The sequence below is a fragment of the Drosophila mojavensis genome, unplaced genomic scaffold (assembly GCF_018153725.1).
Source record: "Drosophila mojavensis isolate 15081-1352.22 unplaced genomic scaffold, ASM1815372v1 contig_136, whole genome shotgun sequence".
In the NCBI taxonomy this organism is placed as follows: Eukaryota; Metazoa; Arthropoda; class Insecta; order Diptera; family Drosophilidae; genus Drosophila; species Drosophila mojavensis.
Window position 1 is genome coordinate 8118682 of NW_025318667.1, and position 22940 is coordinate 8141621.

Here is a 22940-nt window from a genome sequence, read left to right on the forward strand (position 1 = left end):
GAGAGAGTATTTAAACAAGAAGAATTGCTCGTAAGGCAAGGTAGATTAGGAGAGAGATAATGGATTCATTTGTTGTGCATTCAAAAGATACAGAGAGAGGTAGACAAAAATCCCTCTGCTTGGAAAAAGAAAGAAAGGATTTATGCAAAAAGAGAGAAGAAACACTTTCTTCTCATATTCTAATATCCTTCATTCTCTATCTCATTATCTATATCTAGATCTTATTTCGCTCTATTGCTCTTTCTCCCTCCGATTCTAACTTGCTTTAGCTTTCTCTCTTTTTCTCTTTCTACACACTTTCTATATTGCTCTCTTCTGCTCTCTCGTTCTCTCCCACCGATTCTTTCATTCTCTCTCTCTTGTCTTTCTTTTATTCATACTCTTAATTGCATTCTCTTTATCTCTTTTTTGCTCTCTGCTTGTCACTATTTTCTCTCTCTCTCTCTCTCTCTCTTTCTCTTTCTCTTAATCTTTCTATATTTCTAGCATACATCTTTTCTCGCTCGTCCCTTTCCTTCTTCTCTCTCGCTCTCTATTTTTCTCTCATTCTTTCCCACCATTTCGATCCGTTTCAATCTTTTCATCTCCCGGCGTGCAGCTCCAACTATTTTTTTATTGTCACTACGTCCCCTTTCGAGCTTACTTCATTCAAATTAACGTAGTCCTTCAATACACTTTGCTCTCTCTCTCTCTCTCTCTCTCTCTCTCTCTCTCTCTCTCTCTCTTTCTCTCTTTATATGCATACGTATTCAACATGCTTGATATATGCATTTCCATATATATACATATATCTATCTACATACACATACATACATATATAGATGTATTCGGTTGCACGTATTGCAAATAAATTAAAAACTTGCCATTCCGAATGTTTTCATAGTCGTTGTCGCGTTTCCATTGTTGTTATCAATGTGGCCACATTCCCTGCAAATTTCCTCTCTGCTACACCTTCTCTCTCTCTCTCTCTCTCTCTCTCTCACTCGCTCATCCTGCTCTTTGCTGTTGTTAATGTCAGGAATCGCCGTTGCCAGTGTGAAGAAAAAAGCACAAAAATTACAGCGTACAAGTTGCACATAAACCAAAATTAATACCCGTATAACTTACACACACACATACACACAGAGACAGTCTGCAGACAGTTGCCTGTAAAAACTCAAAAGTTGAGGTTAGGGCGAGCGAGCGAGCTCCGGGCCTTAAATAGCCAGCCGCCGGCTAGGCCAGGGGCACAGCGGGACACATTGGCGCCCAATAGAAATGGTAAAAATGAAAACAGAGACTGAGGTAGAGAGAGAGAGAGAGAGAGAGAGAGAGAGAGAGAGAGAGAGAGGGAGAGGCGGCAAAAAATAGCGATAAACTGAATGAGAAACTAACCTGCTGCAAAAGCCGACATTTAGATACCCTTGCTGAAGCTTGATCCTATAAGAGTGTTAAGATCTTATGTGAACTATATAGGGTATAGGCAGATAATACAGTATTTAGTATATATATGCCATATATCATATGTAGATCTGTAGATGTTCAGTTTAAATAGAACTGCGATCAGCTTGATCTGTAGCCAAGGCTGTAAGCTGTTAAATTAGCTAACTATATCAAGCCAAAACGCCCTTCTATGCAATTCTCAGTCAGTATGGCCTTTCGCATAGAGTATCGCAAAGAAATGGAAGGCAAAGCCAAAGTGAAATTCGCAGAATTTTGTGTGTTGCAGTCGCAGCAGTAAAAAGGCGAAAAAAAAAAAAAACGATGAAGAAAAAACGAACCGAAAAGCAGTCAGCGAAAAAATGTCGACGGGCCAAAAAGGAAATACATTGGCCTGGCAAGGCAGGAGGCGCGGGGTGTGCTGCAACGTGTAGGAGATTGCAGCAGGAAAAGGGTTACGGCTAAAGGAGTAAAAGCAGCAGGCGAGAACTATACCCAGTTGCTGTTTGGCCACAGTTATGGGCTGTGTGGTCGTGTGTGTGCATTGTGTGTGTGTGTGTGTGTGTGTGTGTGCACTCAATATAATTTAATATTTTTCGATAGCAACAGCAGCTGAAAGTAATTACTTTTATGTGAGCTTAGATATATTTATGTGTGCAAGGCTTATGACCAAAATGTAAAAGCCCTATAGAAAATACACACACACACACAGCACACACACACACAGCAAGCATACACGTAACAGGCGCTAATTCGACATCAGCAAAAATTTTAAATGCCATTTTTTTGCAGTTGTTGTTGTTGTTGCTGCTGCTTTGGTTCAAGGTGGGGCTAGTTGGGTTAACTATGGGAATGGATCGCTCCATGTGGCCAGAACAATACGTTTTAGTTGGCATTTTAACGGCGCTGTTGCTGTTGTTGTTGTTGTTGCTGTTGCTGTTGCTGTTTGTATATTTTGTATTCCTTTGGCGGTTGCGCGTCGCATTTAAGTGAAGTGCAAACTGCGCAAAAACCCGACAAAATAATAGCAAAAAAAAAAAAAAAAAAAAAAAAATAGAAAAGTTAGAATAAAAGAAAATAGACGAAAATGCAGGCCATTGTCAGGCTATTGTAGAGTAACTGTTTGGCATTGTGGATTACGGAGCGTGGCAGGTTGGGGAAATGGAGTGTGTAAAGACTCCATGCTGGCATTAAATATATATAGACTGTTGTGAGCCATTGTTTTGTCCTGCAGCTGTGCTGCGGTCACAGCTGATGGGAATCAGTTCAACTAGCGTAAAACTGAGCTGAGATTGCCGATGTCATAACATATTGCAAGAGAGAGAGAGAGAGAGAAAGACTCTGAAATGCATCAGCTGAGCGGACTCAATAAACTAGTTTTGAATTAGAAATGAAATTGAAAAGCTTTTAGCAGAATTCACGATCTGATCTGAAAAAAAGTTTAGAGCTTTAAAATCAGCTTTGACTGGCATTACAAATTAAATGCAAGAGCTTTCAGCAAAAGCTAAAGAGAGTACAGTAGATAGAGCTTTCCATGCGAATGTATGTATGTAGTTGGAGCTTTTTAGAGCTTGCTCTCAAGGATCAGTTAAGGCTCGGAATAGAAGATATATGATCTCGCATTTAGCAAATGGTACGCAAATAAAATGCGGAGTTTTGTATGAAAAACTAATATAAACTATTAAAGCTATCATATCAGCTCTAAATGGATTTTACCTGGAGGAGCAAGTTTTTCTTTAAGACTTTCAATTCGTTAAGCTAATTAGAGCTTTATAAGCTCTGTTTCTGTTGAATAGGCTTAGACTTTGAATGAAGTTGATAAGAGAAGTTTTGATTTTCCATTAAGATTTGCACTCCAAAAGCTCGCTCTTTTGAGCTTACACTCGCTGTCTAGTATCAGTTAAGCTTTGAATTAAGTTTAAAACAGCTTGGTAAAGTAATATCAAAAGACTCTCTCAGTTCTCGCTACCTTGCTTCAGAACGACTTCTGCTCCGCGTAATTCTACAGTCCTTGTGTAAAATATTACTATAGAGAATGCTAGAGTAAAGAGAGCTGGAGGAAGAGAGAGAGAGAGAGAGAGTAAGTTAGAGCTACATATAGAGGAAAAAAAAGAGTAAATTAGAGTTACAGTTTTTCTCTTCCGCTCTCTCTGTCTCTCCTGCATTAGTTCGCTTATTGCTACAGTTCCTTTGCATTGGCTCCACACATGCCTAAGCTTCTTCTCTAGCTTTCTCTAGCTTTTTTCACCCGCTTAAGCTTATTTCCATTCCAGCGCTTTTCTGATTTCATCTGGCATTGATCATTGAAAATCCTGTCGCATTGCTTATCTCCTGCGCCCGCATCCCCATAGTCTCACAGCCTCACAGCCTCGCATCCTTGCATCCTTGCATCCTTGCATCGTCCAGCACTTGCATTAAGCTGCAGCTTGTGAGCTTTGCATTTCACACTTCTCGCTCTTCTCGCTGCACTCCAATCGAAACGCTTTATAACATGTGTAATCTTCTTATTGGCAAACAAAATGACATCTTTGTTGGCAATTGTGAAGCTGTCGCAACATCTCCACTCGCATCCGAAATTTGTTTTGTGTGCATCAAATTGGACAGCCAAATTGTGGCTGGGCCAGGTAGCAGCTACAACTAACTGTGTCTGCTTGCCTCCTAATCTGTGCGCCGGCAGTGGCCGGACGGGATTTTAAGCATAATATAGGGTCTGCCAGTCCAAACCCACCCACCCAGCCCCCACCAGCCCCAACCAGCCCCAGCTAACCCAGCCCGCTGCTTACTTAGTGCTTGGCTAAAGTGACGACACATGGTGTGGCATTTACATATCTCGTCTCGTATCTTGGACTTATGCCAGTCTCCTCCAATCTAAATGTTTTACGCCCCAGCCTCAGCCCCAGCCGCGGCCCCATCGTTAGGATGTAGAGCCTCCTGCAGCCCTTCTTCCCCCTGCTGCGACTCGCTTTCTGTCTGTGCAGCTTTTATGCAAATTTACAAAGTGCAAATTACACGCTACTAAAGCTTTTTCTCTGCTCTCCTATCGGACGATAGGTGTGTGTGTGTGTGTGTGTGTGAATGCATCGCTGTGTATGTGTGTGAGTGTTGGTAAATGGCAAACTTAAAAATTCTATTTAAACTTTTCTATAGGAAGTACATGAAGAACCAGCTTCAGCTTTAGCTTTAGCTTCAGCTTCAGCTATAGCTATAGCCATAGCCGCCTCGCCTCTCGCACCTCGCAATCCCAGCTGCTATTTATTTATTATGTGTGGTTTTTTTCTTTAATATACCCCATCGTACGCGCACAATGGGCCAAAAGAATCACAGTCTCTGGCCCCGGGGGAAATGACTTTATTCGCCATCAATGGGCGACACACCGACGTCGCCGCCGCCGCCGCCGCCTTATCGACTGCGAAGTCAGTTGAATGCATTTACCATCGAAACATTTCCCTGGCTCACTCATAGCTATCGATACATTAATATTTGAATATTTCCACGAACAATGCGGCTTCCCTTGCGCAACTGCTCTTTGTCAACTATGTGAGCTAGTCTTTAATTTTGAACTGTGAACATTGAATGAACATTAATAGTTCTCGGCTTGATATATGGAAGCTCAGTGCGACTAGATTTAAGCCAGTTCATATCATCTAATATGCAAATGGGCTGCACTCGGTTACTTTTAATGTAGGCAAATTAAATACATTTTGGAACTAGTTCACTATATGAACAGTTCAATAAAATGCATGTCATATGAACACTTGATATGCACTGGTTCACTACACAAAAGAGGTGATTAATAACATGTCACATGAACTAGTTCACCGACGAGTTCATATACATGTATTAGTTCACATTTAATATGTGCTGCTCATTCATATGATTAGTTCAATTAGTTCAGCAAAAACATGTCATATGAACTGGTTTACCAACATCAAGTCATATGAGCATCAGTTCATTCGAACCATTCATATGCATATAAACAGTTATTATGCACTAGTTCACAGCTCAAAGATGCTGGTACGCCAAATGGTTTGTTCACATGAACTGGTTCACTATGCTTGCAGTTTCAATGAGCGCAATAAATCATAAAAGATTGATGTGGCTATATTTCTGCATATCACTTCAAATTTCTAGCCATAAAAAACTTGACTTGTGCCACTGTGCCTTGGCTGGAAGAGTCCTTCCTTTTTTTTTGGTCTCCTTCTCTTTAATATTTTCATACACATTTCTCTCTCGTTTTTTAGCATTTTCTCTTTTCATATCAGCGTTTTTTTATTTGGCTCGTTTCTTTTTATGAAAAAGATAAAAAAAAATGCAAAAATGGGCGAAAGTGCAGGAAGCATTTCATCAGGCGCAAGGCGTGGCGGGGCGTGGCAGGTCTCAAGCCCAAACGCCTGCTATATGCAGTGAGTAGCTGCCCTTTTACACCTATATACACCCGCCATACCAGCCCCCCTCCCCATCCCCCTTCGCCAACAGGCTGTCGGCCGTAAAGACTCGACGTGGAGCGTTGCATTCGCTACATAAAGCACATTTATCGTGGTTACAAAAGCGTAAAAGAAAAGTGTGGCGCACCGTTTTCTCCGTTGAAAAATGTTTCAAAAACTGTTTCAGGCTAAATGAACATAAAGCGTAAGCTACCCGCACCGCACCGCACCGCACCGCACCACAGCACTGCATAGCACCGCTCGCTTATGGCCTGCAGCTTGCCTTTGTTTTCTAGTGTAGCCAAAGAAGTGAAGCTGTGGAGAGCAGCGGCGTCGAGCTGCAGGGGGAAAGGGGGGTGCTGGTAGTGCTCTGGCTGCATCTTTCAGCTGCTCAACGCAGCGTTCTGAAAATAAAGCCAAATTAAAATTGTATACCCCTACTTATATCTGCTTCTTCATACTTGTTTGTTGTGGCTATGTGTGTGTGTGTGTGTGCGTGTGGGTGGGTGGGTGGATGGTTGCATGGGTGGTTGTGTCTGAGGTGCAGGCCATGCAAAAGTCAACTAAGTCGTGCTCAATTTTTATGATGAGACGTTGACGCTGCAGCTGCCACTTTGTGTATCAGAATTTGCAGCAGAAAACCCGACTGCCTGATGCCCTGTTCTCAGTTGAAGTGAAGTGGGGGGAGCCCCTGCCAAGACTCTTTGCTGCTACAATTCCTACTGGTCTGAATGATTGATCACTGAGAACAGGTCCACCCTAATGCCAGCTACAGTCAGCTACAGCTGCATATCACATACAAATTCAAGCAATCTCAACGTAATCTGCTTTGCACCTTTTTCCTGCCATAATAGAGCCAATATACTCCGCTTTGCATCAGGTGCAGGGCATGAGTAAAAACAACGCAGCGAAGGCGCACGAGTAGCTGAAGCTGCTGGCTGTTGTGGCAGGCAGACGGCGGTGTCTCGAGCCCTTGCCTCTTGGCCTCCCTGGCGCTTTATGAATGGCCGCTCCAGCTCAGCGCCTGCCACACCCCACACCCCACACACCACATTGCACAACCCCAGTCGCAGTCGCAGTCCCTGCTCGGAGCGAAAGTTGGCAAAGAAAAGAAATTAAATGCACTTCCTTTTATGCGAGCTTCTCATATTTTGCGAGGCGCCAACCCCCGTTTCGGCCACACAATGCGCTAATAATGGAAGTGCACTTTTGACACAAAAGGTGGCTGTGGCGACAATGCCAACCGCCAACCGCCAACCGCCAACCGCCCCCATCAGCGCCACCAGCACCAGCGACCCAAAACCCACCTCTTGACTGGTTTATTGCTCATTCGCTGCAACGGCGATTAGTCCGAGTGCGGGCGAAGTGTGGCCGACTGCTCTGCTCTGACCTCGGAGGAGATTAGAAATTTTTGTGGCATTGCTTTCACTTCATTGTTCGCTGCTCTAGCTGTCGCCTGCCTCCTGTCTCCTGCCTCCTGCCTCCGCTAGGTGGCGCCACCAAGGCCAATGGCAATCAATGGACGGCATTCGCTACGCGCTGATCCATCGAGATTACTTTTGAGCTTCAACTGATTCTGTTACTGTTGTTGCTCCTGCTGCTTCTTCTTTCCCAGCTACTTGCACTAAATGCGTTTATGACGTCATAGCTACGAGTGCCGCTCATTGAGCAGCTCGCAAGCTGATTGAATTGCTCTCCACGATTGCCGCGCGCCGTGTCCCAAAGGTAAAAGAACAATGGAAGCTTAAAGCGCAAGCAGTGCGCAAAGTACAAAAGCTCATTTTGTTTGTGTGTGTGTGTGTGTGTATGGGTGTGGGTATGTATGTATGTGTGTCTGTCTTTTATCTGGCAAAGCAGCTTCAGTCTGAAAGATATTTAAAGAAGTCTTAGCCTGACGTTCTGCGCTCCATTAATGATTGCTCTAGCCAAACGATATATATATAGGAGATATGTATGATAAATCATGAGTATATTATGTATATATGTGATATATCTATTGGAAAAGTGGGGAAGCTAAGACTCGAGCAATCGAAATCTTTTTGTCTCATTATTTATAAAGCTGAAACTGAGCAGCAGATTATAGGGAATATAATAGTCATTCTCATATCGATCAATAGAAAATAAATCTGGGTATATATAAAGGGATTTTTCACTTATAGAAAAATGTCTGATTTATATTTGTTAAGAGATTCCAAATGAAACAAAAGAACTCTCTCTCTCTCTCTGTCTGCCTCAGCAGCTCTTTAACTGTTAACTATCCTTAGCGCACTACTTCTCTCTCTCTCTCTCTCTCTCTCTCTCTGTCTGTCTCACTCTCTCGCACTCTCTCGCACCCGCCACTGACTTGTCATAAAATCAAAGACGAACTGCATGGTGCAGACGTGGCGTATGAGTAATTTACTAGCAGAAGGCAACGGCAAAGGGCAACATAATAAGGTTGCTTAAGCCACGCCCCCGCCATGGCGGTCGTGTGGGCGTGGCGGGAGCAGCTTTTGGCAGCAGCGCGCTTGCCTCTGCTGAGCCGCGCCGTAAAAATAAATCAAATAAATAATAAATGAAACGAAACGAATCAAATGCGAAATAAAAATCAATGGCACTCAGCACTTCAATGAATTGGAATACACACACACACACACACACACACACTCCACACACACACACTCGCATACACACACATGCACACTCTCACATATGCAGTTTGCTTTACGGTTTGATTTCAAATAAAATTGTGCTTCATTGAATCGAATTGAAGCAGCAAAAATGAACGAGATGATGACAGAGACAGAGAGGGAGAGATGGAGAGAGGGAGAGAGAGAGTGGGAGTGGGAGTGAGAGACAGAGACAGAGATACAATAACAACAAATAGAGCTGAACTTGCTGCAGTTGCCTGGGCATTCGGTCAATTGCAATTAGACGTCGCTGAAGTAGTGCAGTACCGCACCGCCAGCCAAGTGGTGCTGCACCACTCAATAAAAATTCAACTTGGCAAGCATTGCAGCACACACACACACACACACACACACTTACAGAACATATCTGACCCAAATATGGTACATAATGTGTTTATGTGCGCTGAGCGGTTGTGCGGTGCTGCTGCTGCTGCTGGTGTGGTGCATGGTGCGTGGTGCGTGGTGCGGAGGTTGGCCAAGAAATTGCAACACTTGAAAACTTGAAAATGTTTTGCCAACTTTGCTCTGGCAAAAGTTTGTGAAGCGGCGCAGCGACAGCTAACTGCAGCCACTACCCATACCTTGGCTGTTGCCCCAGCCACGCCCCTTCCCCTTCGGCTGGCATCTGCTCAGCCGACGACGACGACGACGACTGCTCCCAGTCCAGCAATAATTAGTGCAAACAATTGCGCCATTTGAAAAGTCTCCTTGGCCGCCACACTGCGGCATTTTGTTTCAAGGTTTCTTTGCCAAGTTGAAAACAACCCCCGCCCGTGCATCTAACCCCACCTTCACTTAGCCACGCCCCCAACAGCAGAAAAAAATAAAATAAAAGCAGTAGAAAAGTTGGCAAAAACTTTGCGTCCAGGCAGTCAGCATATTTTTTTCAAGCAAATTGGCTGAGCTGCCAGCCGGATATCGGTTCGTTCGGTTCGGGTTCGATGGGATGCCGTCAGGGTTGCCATGGCCGCACAATTGCCAGGTAACAGCTCATTAAATGGAATTTCAGTTCTTATTATTGCCTCGCTTATTCATTCCCATCTATTTTGATGTGCCTGCTCGTGCTTAGGCTTGGGTTTCCATAGGTCACAGTTGTCGCTCTATGCACAATCGATGCCAATTTGTTGGCTTTGAGTGGGAAACTCTGCTGAGATGTTTATGAACAGCCCTTACCAATTGAGAACAGCTGTAGAAACTATTGAAACTGAGAGCAGCTGTTGAGCTAGCCACTCTCACTCTCTCTCTCTCACTGCTCAGCTTGGTAAATTTATCGGCATCTATCGATAATATGCACCACAACAATCGATTCTCAATAACTTTTGCCTTACAGCTGTGGAAAATATCACATGTTCAATGGGTAACCTAAATAATTATGTATATATTTTTTTGTTTCGATTTCTGGTTCTTTTACTTTATGCCTTTCTCTTATGCCATATATATTTCTTTATACATATATAAATATACAACTTATTATATAGATTTGCGTTGAACGAAATGCTCGCAATTGAACAACTTGTATACATATTATAAACATTTGCGATAGAGTTGCTCACGATTGTTAAGCAAACAACCCAAAAACGACAACAACAATAACAACAAAATCAATTTCTATGCATAATCTTATCATACTTAAGCTCTTAAGTATTTTTTGTATTTTCCTACTCTTTACTCATAGTTGTTCTATTTTGCATGCGTTTTGACTACATTCCCAGCATTTCGTGGCTATCGATTGCCGAGCGTTGCGGCCTATTTACAGACAATCGATAACAGTCTGTCCCAAGTTATCGTTATCAATAGTTAAAATAGTAACGCTTGTTATCGATATAAATTGTTAAACAAGTTTAATTGACTACTTTTTGCAATGAAATATTATCGATAACATGTTGTATATCGATTACTTGTTGCTATCTTATTTTATTTTCGTTTTTCTTGTCTTTCTTGTATCATTTCTTTGATAAATGTCATCAGCTCTGACTGTTATCGATAGCACCGTTATCGTCATCGCTCAGCTCGGCAATCGATAAACGCCTTTTTACTCGTTTTACATATCATAAATATGTATATGTATATTTTATCTGTAGTTGCAATTGGTCGCAGCTTCATGGAGCAATCTATCGATTGGCCGCTCTATACATATATATGTATATGTATACTTACATATATATATAAGTATATATGTATGTATATATCGAAAGTCCTTGAAGCTAATTCACAGCTTCGAGATTGAAATTGTCTACAAGCCATGCCAAAGCTGCGTGCCAGATACGTTTTGCACCTGTACAAAAATGACAACAACAAAAAAAAAAAAAAAAAAAGAAAAAATGAAAGAAAAATAAAAGTTAAATACTTCAATATTTACCTTCGATTTTGTAGTTACACACACACATGCACACGCACACACACACAATGGCTGAGGCTGTAAAAATAGATTGATTCTATGTACATTTATTTGCCAAGCTGTTTCCAATAATTGAATTATCCAAGCAAAAACACATTTTCAAACTCTTGCCGTGTGCGTGTGCGTGTGTGTACACAACAAATTAAATACTCCACAACACACCCACACTCACACACACACACACAGGCCCACAGACAAACACAACCTAGGGACATATTTTTCACATCTATCATCCATTTCACTCACTCTTATATATACATACATATGCATATGATAATATTTATGAATATTTTCTCAATTTATTTCGTTTACTCTTAAATAGAGCAACAAAAAAAAAAACATAGTAAAAACAAACAAACAAAAAAAAAAAAATATTTTTTTATTTTATCTTATATCGATATTAGTTCAAGTTAAATTACTCGATATTCTTCGTACATCTCTATATATATGTATATATGAATTTCTTTACATATATACACATATATATCTATATACATACAAAATAAATATATATATTTAAAATACATACTAGTTACAACTCGATGTTTTTACACTTTGTTTTCTTATAATTTCAACGAAACAAGCTGAAAGCAAAACAAGAAACAAATCAACAGTGAAACGTAAACAAAACACATTCGGAAAGCACAAAACTAACAAAATGTATTTCTCTTTTGCAAACACACCTCAATTTTTGCTCCATTGCAACTCAACTCAACTCGGATCAACTCGAATCAACTTGGATCAACTCGAATCAACTCGAATCATTTCGGATCAACTCGAATCAACTTGGATCAATTTCTATATGCAGTCGCGTCTCGGTGATGCGCGGCCAGGTGATAACGCCCCAGGGCCTAGGCATTGTGGGCATACGCGTTTCCGTGGATCGTGACTCACGCTTCGGCTTCACACTCACGCGCCAAGGCGGCTGGTAAGTAAAGCATACCATTTTTTGAAACTTTGCAATATATTTATGTGAAATCACAGTGGTGTATAGCTGGTCTATGAATATGATATGATATTGAATATGCGTGAGCTTGCAAAGCAGCACAAAATGTTGGATAGATATAGATAGATTATAGATATTTCTATGCTGAACATTAAATTTGTCGTTAAGTTTGGCTTTGAAGCTGGGTTATACGAAGTAATTCTAATGATTATTGAATATACTATATAATAACAAATTTATGAATTTCAGCTTGAGTTGATAAAGCGCAAATTATCCAGTCCCAGTATGATAGATTTTACTAAAAGATATGCAAGAGTTTCTTTGAATTTGACTTTGTATTTATATTATAATTTCTTCTAAGAAGTCGAATTTTATTTTAACATCCAATTTTATGCCTCAAATATGCCCAGCTGCAATAATCGTCTGCTGAATCTAATGTTCGGACTAAGCGTTTTCATTAATTCTTATACAAGAGGCTTGCAAACTCTCTCTCTCTCTCTCTCTCTTTCTCTCTCACTCTCTCTGTCTTGCTCTCTGCCGCTTTAATCTTTTGGCCCTCGAAATGCAAATTACTTACGTATGGGTAATTTTTCATAATTTGTCAGCCAAATGGCGTCGCGTCTTGGCCAACTTTTTGGCGTCGACGGCTCGCACTCTTGGCCAGCTTTTGATTACATTTTGTTAATAGAATTTCGTTGGGCACCGGCCAAGTGTGCAGCCAGATAAAGCAAGTTATCACTTTTTAATTAAATCTCTTGCTTTGATGTGTCCACCACCCCAGCCGGTCCCCGGTCCCCCAGTCACCCGACTGGCCATAGACTGGCATAGAAAGAGCAAAGACATCTGCGGTTTGTGTCCTTCGGCTCCTTCTAAGCAGCAGCTAAAACTTATTTAAGCGCGCTTTGTCAACTTGTGGAATACGTGACGCCAACTCAACCCAAACGACAAACAAAAAAGTCTTTATTAACAGCTGACCAAGTCACATTTTCAAACGAACTTAAAACAGCATAAAATAAATTCGAAAAATCAAAATCAAAATAAATAAACTGCAATTCGTGCTGACTAATGGGGTGGAAGTGCAGGAAAATTGCTAAAGAGGTTAGAGAAAAGGAAATCTGAAGATAAGAGATGGGATGGATGGAAGATTGGAGATGGAAGTTAGAAGATAGAAGACAGAATATACAAAATATAAGGTACAAGATACAAGATACAAGATACAAGGTACAAGATATAAGATACAAGATACAAGATACAAGATACAAGATACTAGATACAAGATACAAGATACAAGATACAAGATACAAGATACAAGATACAAGATACAAGATACAAGATACAAGATACAAGATACAAGATACAAGATACAAGATACAAGATACAAGATACAAGATACAAGATACAAGATACAAGATACAAGATACAAGATACAAGATACAAGATACAAGATACAAGATACAAGATACAAGATACAAGATACAAGATACAAGATACAAGATACAAGATACAGGATACAAGACAGATGATCGGAGATGAAAGGTAGAAGACAGACGATAGATAGAGAAGATAGTGGGATCGAAAAATAGAGAAGATAGCAAAAAGAGAAGCTAGAGACGACAGAAGATAACATATATAACGTAAATATAGAAAAATAAGATCGATATATATCGATATCCTTATAAATGACAATAAATATCGATGGCAGCTAAAGCAAGCTCATTTTGTAATACTTTAGCTTATTCAAATCAACTCTTCTTCTAAACACTTAAAAGATTAAGCTACGGAGGAGAAGAACTCATCGAAAGGTAGCTCAGTGAATTGACTCTTTGACTCATGGCCAGCTTACGCCATCGAAGGCAGCTGCTTAAATATGAAGTCTAAACGATATCCAGAGTTCACTCCAACTTGGGACTTATTGCAATTGCAATCAAAAAGAATTAATGTGAGGAAGCATTTAAAAATCATAAAGACATGGAAATATTTGCAGTTTTTGCTTATGGCATTCCAATCAGCGTGCCAGACACGAAGCCAGACAAGAATTTATCTACAATATATATATCTATATATATATAAGTATATATATCTATATGTATATAAGTTTTGTCAGCAGCATTTGAGCGTCATTCGCATTTGGCATTTGCTTGAATGAAATTTAAATCAAAGCACACACACACACACACATACACATACATACAGAGACACACCAAAAAGGGAAAATGAAAATATAAAATGAAAATAGAAATAGAAAATGGAAAATGGAAAAGCTGCGCCAGAGATGAGGCTTGGGGCTAGAGATATACAGTAAGAGATAGAGTTACACATAGAACTAGAGAGAAAGAGAAAGAGAGAGAGTGAGTGTGGGTGTGGGTGTGGGTGAGGGGGGCAGGAGAGGGACTTTCGCCAATCCAATATATCTAATATAAATATTTTTGCAGTTGTTTTTGGTAAAAAGGATTTCCGCTGTTGCCAGCACAACAAAATCAACCCAAAATATTATTGTTGTTGTGTTGTTGACATTTTCTTTTGCCTAGCATGCATGTGTGTGTGCACGTGTGTATGTGTGTGCAGTGTGTGTATGTGGGTGTCTTTGCTGGCCAATTTAAATAAACATTTCGCACCCGCTTTGCCTGACGTTGCGCTGCTGATTTTATTATGTCCAGCAACAACAAAAAAAGTTGAAATTGATGAGCATGATAGACTAACAGATGCCCTGTAAGCTAGTGCGTAAAAGACTCTAGAAGAGCTAAAGTAGTGGAGAGCGAGCGCAAGAAGAAGAAAAGCGGAGATTTGGCAGATGATGTGATTTTCTCTTCTGTTCTCTCTGCTCTTAACTAGGCGAAGTTTCATGAGAGCCCATGAAGAAAATACTTGAAAAGAGAGAATAACTTGGAGAATAACTACGTCATACACATTAAAACAAGAAGTGTGAAGAAATAAGTGAACGTTAAAGTCATGCAAGGCGAATGAAAGTGGCAATGTGAGCAGAGAGAAAACGAGATAGATGAATGAGGGAAATGTGGAATATAAAGAAAGCTACTTAAAAAATTATTGGAGCAACATAAGCTAGCTGAGAAGTAGCTAGAGAGAGTAGAAATCGCTAAGAAAAAGAAGACCTGGATAAGTCTTATCAGAGAATTTCCAATAGAAGAAAAGACAACATAGAAATAGATGAAAGTATATGAGCTTATTATAGTCAAGTTCTCGCTGAATCATTTTCCAGACATGTCACATGCATATGGCTCCCTTGAGCATACCCCCTTTCCTAACAGTTGGTCTGACTACAGGGTATGTCACACAAATAAAATCTGTGCAACAGCCAGATAGACCGAGAGCCAAACTAACTGTCTGATGATTATTTGTGTTTACTTCTACACACGCATATACAGAGAGAGAGAGAGAGAGAGAGTGGGGGAGTGGGAGAGAGACAGAGACTGTCAGCAGTTGTTGTCGCATTGCACTATGGGTCAAACGCCCGTTTTTTTGGAATTAATTAATAACTTTTGAACTAGTCAAGATAATTAAATTTGTTTTTTTGCATTTGACTTTCGTTCGCAACACGCGTTTTTGGTGAAAAAATGGGTGGGGCACCGCCTCTCTTTCATATTATTAGGTGTCATAACTTTTTTGCTTTTCAAGATATTTACACCAAATTAACATATTGGATGTGTTTTCATGTTTTAAAGATCCTGTAAAAAAATTATCAAAATCGGTTCACTATATCATATAGTTTTTATATGTAGAAGTTGACTAAACATTTTTTCAAGGAATAAACGGTTATATTTTATGATTTCAAGCACAAATAACATTAAAATAGATCTCTTTTATTGGTAATCATTGTATTCTTCATTATCTGAAGCTAGCATGCCATAAACCTCAAAATTTTAAAAGGCCTGCCTTTCGAACAGGCCTATTTCCTCTTCCTCATCTGCGACGAGGTTAGTTGCTGAAAAATGAAATTCCGCAAAAGTGCGCAAAAGTGCATGTTGAACTTATAGGTCTTAGTTCGGAATTGAATACTCTATAAAATGGGCGTAGTTTCATTGCTACAAAATGCTACAAACACAAGTTATCTCTTATCAAAGACAAACATTTTTTTTTGTAAATGATGTCAAAGACAGCTTTTTGACTTGCATAAAACTTAGCATCACATAAAGATTTTGGACAATATAAACACGTAAAAACAAAGAACAAGCCCTATTCCATACTTTCCACTAAAAATTTGAATCTAATTGCCATTATTTTTATTTCAATTGGCCATTGAAATTCATATAAAGTGTTTTACAAACTTGATAATGTGCGTGTCATGCATAACAGCTCTGTTTAACAGCAGTTTTGTTAGCAGATCGCGCCTCTGTTGAAATTCTGAGTATGTAACATTTACATATAGGGTATTCCTAATGGATTGGCATTAAAATTTTGTAAATTTTTTCAACTTGAAAATAAGACTTTTTTCCAAAAAATCGGGCTTTTGACCCATAGTGCATTGTTCGACTGGCAAAAGTGTTGCATACTTATGTGAATGGCTGTGGTGGTGTGTGCGAGCGTGCGATTACATTTTTACCTACTGTGCCATAATTTCTCATTAGCCCAGTGGCCGTTAAATGCCGCTGGCGTTGACCATTTTTCACATTTGCCTGGCCACCTACCCAGCTGCCGTCGTCGTCCCATTTTGCAATCAGCAGAGGGCAACAACAATAGCAGCAGCAGCAGCAACAACAACAACAACAACAACGTAAACAATTATAAAGCAAGCGCCCAACTGTGAAGCCAGCAGAACAAAACAAAAAAAGTTTATTACATACATATACTTGTATATAAACATATATAAACATATATACATATATACACATATAGAGAGAATACACACGGAAAATCACAAACATGCTCTGATTTCTGTTGTCCCGAGTCCCGTGTTGCGAGTCCTGTGTGCTCTGCGCTGTGTCCTTCGTTGTCAGCTTCTTAGAGCTCTGATTTGGTGGAGGACATAAATTCTTCAGTTTTTATTTATTTTTATTATGGCTACTTTGTTGTTGTTTATCTATCTTGTTCAGTGCCCTCTCTCTCACTTGCTCTCTCTCTGTCTCTGTCTCCCCCTTCGTCTTCTTCTTTGCTCGTGTTTGGGCTGCCTTTGAAGGATTTTAAAGTTGCTCGGGCTCCTGCTTGGGCACCGTCTTCGTGTTGCTACATTCTTATTTTTAGCTGGCAATAATTCCTGTTTATGTTCACATTATTTTTAGCTCTATATAGTCCGCATATGATGGCCATGCACACACACACACACACACACACACATACACATACAGTGCTCTATAAAATTAAATGTGCCGGCCTTCAAAGCAGCAGCCGGCAGCAGGAGTCGGCAGCAGGAGCACAGTGTGCTATGAAAATATTGCACACTTGCATGCAATAAACTAAATGTTTCCCATTTGGATTCCCATTGAGTCCGAGTTTTAGTTACTCGCTGCAATCATCTCAAAGTAAGTCGCCCAACACACAGCACAGGGTGTGCGCACAGGGTGACCATGTTAAATACTATTTAGTGTACGTGCAAGCAGTTGACCTCATTTGCTGCTAGCTGACGCTGGCGAGAAAGCAAAGCAAAGCCAAGAGAGCAGAGAGAGGGAGAGAGAGAGAGATAGAGAGAGAGAGAGAGAGAAAGAGAGAGAGAGAGAAGCAAAGAATATAAAAGGATTGAATGATATATTGAAGGAAATGTAACACAAAGCCAGATAAGAAATGAAAAACAAACAAAAGAGTGCAAGAGATGAGCAACCATTCAATTGGAGTAAAGCATGTGAAAAGAGAGAAGCTTAGACCTATGGGTCCGGCTTTGCTTATCTTATCGCATAATGCTGCTCAAATTCAGTTTTGTGTTCGCCCAAATGAAATGAAGAAACAAACGAAAATACAAGAAATTGATACGAGAGAAACTAGTAGAAACTTATCAACTCATGGGCCTTCTCACTATTTCCTCATTATTATAGATGAGTTACATAAATTTTAAGTCTAGTATTTGCTGCAATTATCATCAGAACGAAAGTTATTTCTAAAATAAGTCAGCCAAATGAATTGAGAGAAATAAACTTACAGAATTGAAATATATTTGCTATCAGATATCCCTCTCATTCAATGAGCATTTCCAAGTAGTCTGAAGGAACCTCAACTCATACATATGAAGTATAAAATGTAAATGGAACGAGAAACTTATAGGAATTCAGATGTAATATATTACTAAAATGATATGAAGTGTAAAATGATTCCTAGAAAAAACTCCAATGTGTGTTCAGGAGCGAGAAGCTTATAGGAATCGAGATATAATATAAATATGTCTTTCAATGAGAATCAATGAAATAAGAAACGATTCCTAGAATATACTACATTTCGGAATAGACAGAGATTTATAGGAATCGAGATAGAATATATGAAACGAAAAATGATTCCTGGAATAAAGTATTGTATGGAAAACAGAGAAACTTACAATGAGTCGAGATATATACATATACCTAGACTATATTACAATTTGAAATACATATGTTTATCGAGATATGATATTCAAGTTCCCAGAATTAACTATGGTATAAAAAAGAGAGAAACTTATATGAGTCAAGATATAATATATAAAATTTGCGAATAAGAAATATACATACACCTAGAATATACTACACTTTGAAAGACATATAGGCATATATGAATCTCGATTCATATATCTATTTTCCCAGAATTAACTGTGGTATGGAAAAGAGTGAAACTTTTAGGAATCCAGATATACCTCGCCTCAATAGGCGCACAGATATACCCTCTCAGAGCTTACAGTTAGTTCAAAGGAATTTCAGTATTTTCCCCAGAATATCTTTCAATTTGTCGTGCAGCTTATTAGTATGAATTATGCGTATAGTTTTGTTGCTCACTGTGTGCGCATACATACAGAACTTTGCCTGCCAGCTCTACTCCGTCCGAGCCATGTTTTGCAGCTTTTCTTCTTCTTTTCTCCTTTGGCTTAGCAACTTAACGAGCAACACTCACACACAAACACACACGCACACACGCATATGTGTGCTACCTACTTACATATGTAACACATACTTTTCGGCGCCACTGTTGCTTGTTGTTAATGTTCACTCGCTGTTTTTTTCCCTTCTGCTGCTGCTGTTGCTGTTGTTGTTGTTGTTGTTGTTGTTCTTGTTGTTGTTGTTGTTGTTGTTGTAGCTGTTACTCTTAATGTTCGCGCGAGTTTGCTTTTATGGCTTTGTATTTATAATGTTTATTTCAATTTTATGCTCTTATTAAGCTTGCCAAACACACACACACACACGCACACACACTTAGACTCACACACATGCTGTGCTCCATTTTTATACCCCGAACCTCAACATTGAACATGGGTATATGCAGGGTATATGCGCTTAAGGAAAATGTATTTTGTGGGGCAGTAGAGGGCGTGGCAGAGCCCATAAAGCTACGATGAGCTTAGCTGATATCGATAGTTTATTCCATTTCCTTATCGATAATGATGGAAATATTTAGCTGCGGATCGGTGGGAACTTTGGAATATCTGCTAGTTGGGCACTCCCCACTACTACATATTCTGTAAGTTGTATGCACTATGCCCAGTAGAGTGTGTGTGAGAGAGAGAGAGAGAGAGAGAGAGAGAGAAATTTCGATTTGTATTCTCTATTTAATACATTTGCTTTTGCTTCTCACATTTGCTTCTTCAGTCTGCTTCTTTCTTACGTCTCTCGCGATTCTCTTGCTTTGCTCCCAAGCGCTTCTCGCTTCTCTCAGCTCTACTCTTTCGCCTGCCTTTGCATCTTGCTTTGATATTTAGCTTCTCTTTGGCTTCTCAGTTTGCTTCATACTTGTCTAGCTGTTTTCCAGGGTATCGCTTCAGTCGCATCATGTTTATTTTACTCGTTTCTCGCTGTTCTTTTGGCTTGTTCTCCTGTCGTTGTTTTTCTTGCTTTATTTTTTTTTTTTAGTTTGCTTAATTTGTATGTTCTTTGCTGTTTATGCTCGTTCACATTACGAAATGAGAGTTGATTGGCTTTGGGTATTTTTTCGCATGCTGTAAGAGTTGAGAGTATAGCAAATATTCTCGAGGTAGAAAAACTATAGCTAGCAAAGCTCTGCTACATTTACAGACCAGCAATAGAAGATCTCTGTGAGAGATGATCCAGCTGATATACCCTTCTGAGCCATGGCTAGCAGGCATATAAATGCCTCAACTTTAAAGCTGGGATATGTATCACTATTGACTTCCTTTTTTGTGACTCAGCATTTATTTCTAATTGAGCGTGTATTCAGCTGTTGATTACGCCCGATTGCTGTATTCAAAAGTGAGCTGTTCCTTTCTTTTTTTTCGACTTTCATTTTTTGTTGCTTTGCTTCATTTGCTGTCCTGTTGCTGGTTTGCCATTGTTGCTGTCGTCCTTTGACATGCATTGTTGATTGTTGCTGTTGTTGTTGCTGTTGCTGTTGCTGTTGCTATTGTTGTTGTTGTCTGCCCGAGTAGTAATAAAGGTAATAAAAGTCATTATATTGTGCTGTTGGGGATTATTGTTGGCATTTTTAGCCACATATTATAAAAGTTGTAAATTGCATTTGTGTGCGTCGCGAGTATGAATGCCCGAACACCCCCAGCAGCACCACCAGCAGCACCACCATCAACAACAACAACAAAGGCAGCAGCAACAATTGTCATAACAATAACGGCAATTGTAACTCTTTTTAAGCGTGACAACAATTAAATTAAATTAGCAAAAATTTTAACAAATATTTAATGCTATACCCTTTAGCAACAACTGTTTGCCGAACAGTGGGGCATATTGATTGTTAGAATATTTTTGTTATTTTTAAATATAATAAATATTAGATTGTGTATATATTTAAGGCTTTTTAAATTATATATTTATTTAATACAAAAGCATATACAAATTATCAATATTTAAAATTTTATAAAAGCTGAGTTCCAGTCTGTTTCACAAGTTTCCCAATTCATACCAATTAGATTACAGCAGTATTAGTGTGCGGCTGAGAGCTTGTCTAGTTGGAAATGCAAAATTCTTATACGATTCAGTTTGTATGCCTCTCATTGTCTTACCAAGAGAGTGCAAAAGAGCGAGACAAATATAGCTGTTGCTGAACATAGTCTGCGCTGTTGCTGAGCGAGAGAGCGAGATAGCTGCTTATGAGTCTTTGAATTTGCTTGCATTGAGTGTCCATTGGACGCAGAGACTGCGACTAGAAACTCAATGAGTGAGCGAGATGGCTATATAGGCAGTGGTTAGGCTAGGCACTGGGCGAATAGAATGTGAGTAAAAGACGACATTCTTCAGTAGATTGGAAACTGCAAAATGGCCGCAATTGTAAAGGTGACAAATTAGATCAGAATATGATCAAAATGGCAGCAACCCGATTTAAATTATTTAAATGATAATTCAAATGATCATTTGATTTATTAGCATATTTAGCCACATTTGTCTATGTTCACAGGGCATCTTTGAGTCGTATATCACGCCCTTTTCACGGTTTGTTTCATTTGTTTTTATGCTTATTTATCGAATTGTTTTCAAATGTGGCTTTTGCCTTTGTTTATTGTGAAATGTAATGTAATTATTCTCGTTTTTTGTTTTTTTTAGTTGCCATTTAATTTTAATTATTTTTTTCTGTTTCCGTATAACATATGTTATTGTGAAAGTGGGCGCGGCTGTAATGGATATAGCCTAGACTTTGCCACAAATCGCTTCGTGTCTCTCACTCGCTCTCTCTCGCTCTCACTCTGATTTGCCGTCTCTTTTAGCAGCTGCTGCTGCTGCTGCTTCATACAAACACAATTAAAAATCACATTAATTAAATATTTCCAAAGCAAAAGTTTTGCCATTTCTTAAGCTTTCTGCGCCACTGGCCACGCCTTGTTGTTGCTGTTGCTGCTGCTGGCCTTTGTTTTCCAACACTGCTGCTGCTGCTGCTTCTACTGCTGCTTCTTCTTCTGCTAGCTAGCTATTGCCTGGTCGAAGTTTTTGCAACTTTTCGTACGCCAATGCGAAAAATACTCGCAATAATGAGAAGGCGGCCCGAACGCAATCGCCATCATTATATTTAATGCGGCTAAAAGCGGGCGTCTCGATGAGTGGGCTGGCTGTGTGTGACTGGGGTGGGCGTGGCTTAAGGGTTGGGCCACAGCTGACTGAGGTCTTAACTTATGCTCTAGCAATTGTTGTCGCTGCCATCTGCTGTTGTTGTTGTTGCTGCTGTTGTTGCCCCAACACAAATCCTAAAGTTTTTCAATTTCGACAAACAATTGAGGTATTATCTGCTCAGCGGGCGCTGCTCAGAGTTGTGGGTGGGATGTGGGGTGTGGGATGTGGGGTGAGGGGGGTAGGCCTTGAATATTGTGGGCTGTCTGTCTACTCGTGCGTTAAACGCATCCCAAAACTTTATTAAAATATTAATTTGCATGTTTTGTGCCGTGAAATTTGTTGTTGCACTTGTTTTATTCTTGCTCTCACTCTGTCTCTCTCTCTCTCACTCTCTCTTGCAGGTTTGACGTTTTGGTTAATGGCGGCGGCGCTGTCACCTTACAGTTCCAACGTTCGCCATTCCGTCCACTGACCCGCACCGTCTTCGTGCCCTGGAATCGCATCGTGGTGCTGCCCCCCGTCCAGATGCAGCTGAGCGACGACGATGAGACGACGAGTCGCAATATCAAGTAAGAGATCAGCAGCGATAGCTTCATATACAAATCCGACTGATATATGCTCTATGGACTTTGAATTAATGCCAATTCGATTGTTTGCTTTCCACAGAGTGGCTCCATTGAATCCGGCGCTGACATTCCTCAACTCCATACACTATCACACGGCGGACGAGGCGAACGATGCGAGCAAAGTCTGCATGGATCACGATCACGAGAAGCTGAAGCCCCAGCTGATTAGCACTTGGATGCCGAACGGCGTGGGCGCGATGCCCGGCAAGCGCGTCATCTTTGCCGAGACTCAGGTGAGCTGAATAGTCCCTTAGCCCCTTAGCGTCTTGGTCCCCTACCCTTACTCTTGCCTCTAGCCAACCTGCTTGCCATTGGGCTGGGCTCA

At 40.2% G+C, this 22940-nt stretch overlaps 1 protein-coding gene across 6 annotated transcripts in view; it reads left to right on the forward strand.

The window, feature by feature from the left end:
• The window catches only part of LOC6584966 (teneurin-a), a 301718-nt gene that overhangs the window by 261887 nt on the left and 16891 nt on the right, over nucleotides 1-22940 (forward strand). For all 6 annotated transcript variants that reach the window (XM_032732662.2, XM_015161023.3, XM_015161025.3 and 3 more), the window contains 3 exons: nucleotides 11719-11838; nucleotides 22391-22558; nucleotides 22656-22848. In XM_032732662.2, the coding sequence (XP_032588553.2) occupies nucleotides 11719-11838; nucleotides 22391-22558; nucleotides 22656-22848 (481 nt within the window). The remainder of the gene's footprint in view (nucleotides 1-11718; nucleotides 11839-22390; nucleotides 22559-22655; nucleotides 22849-22940) is intronic.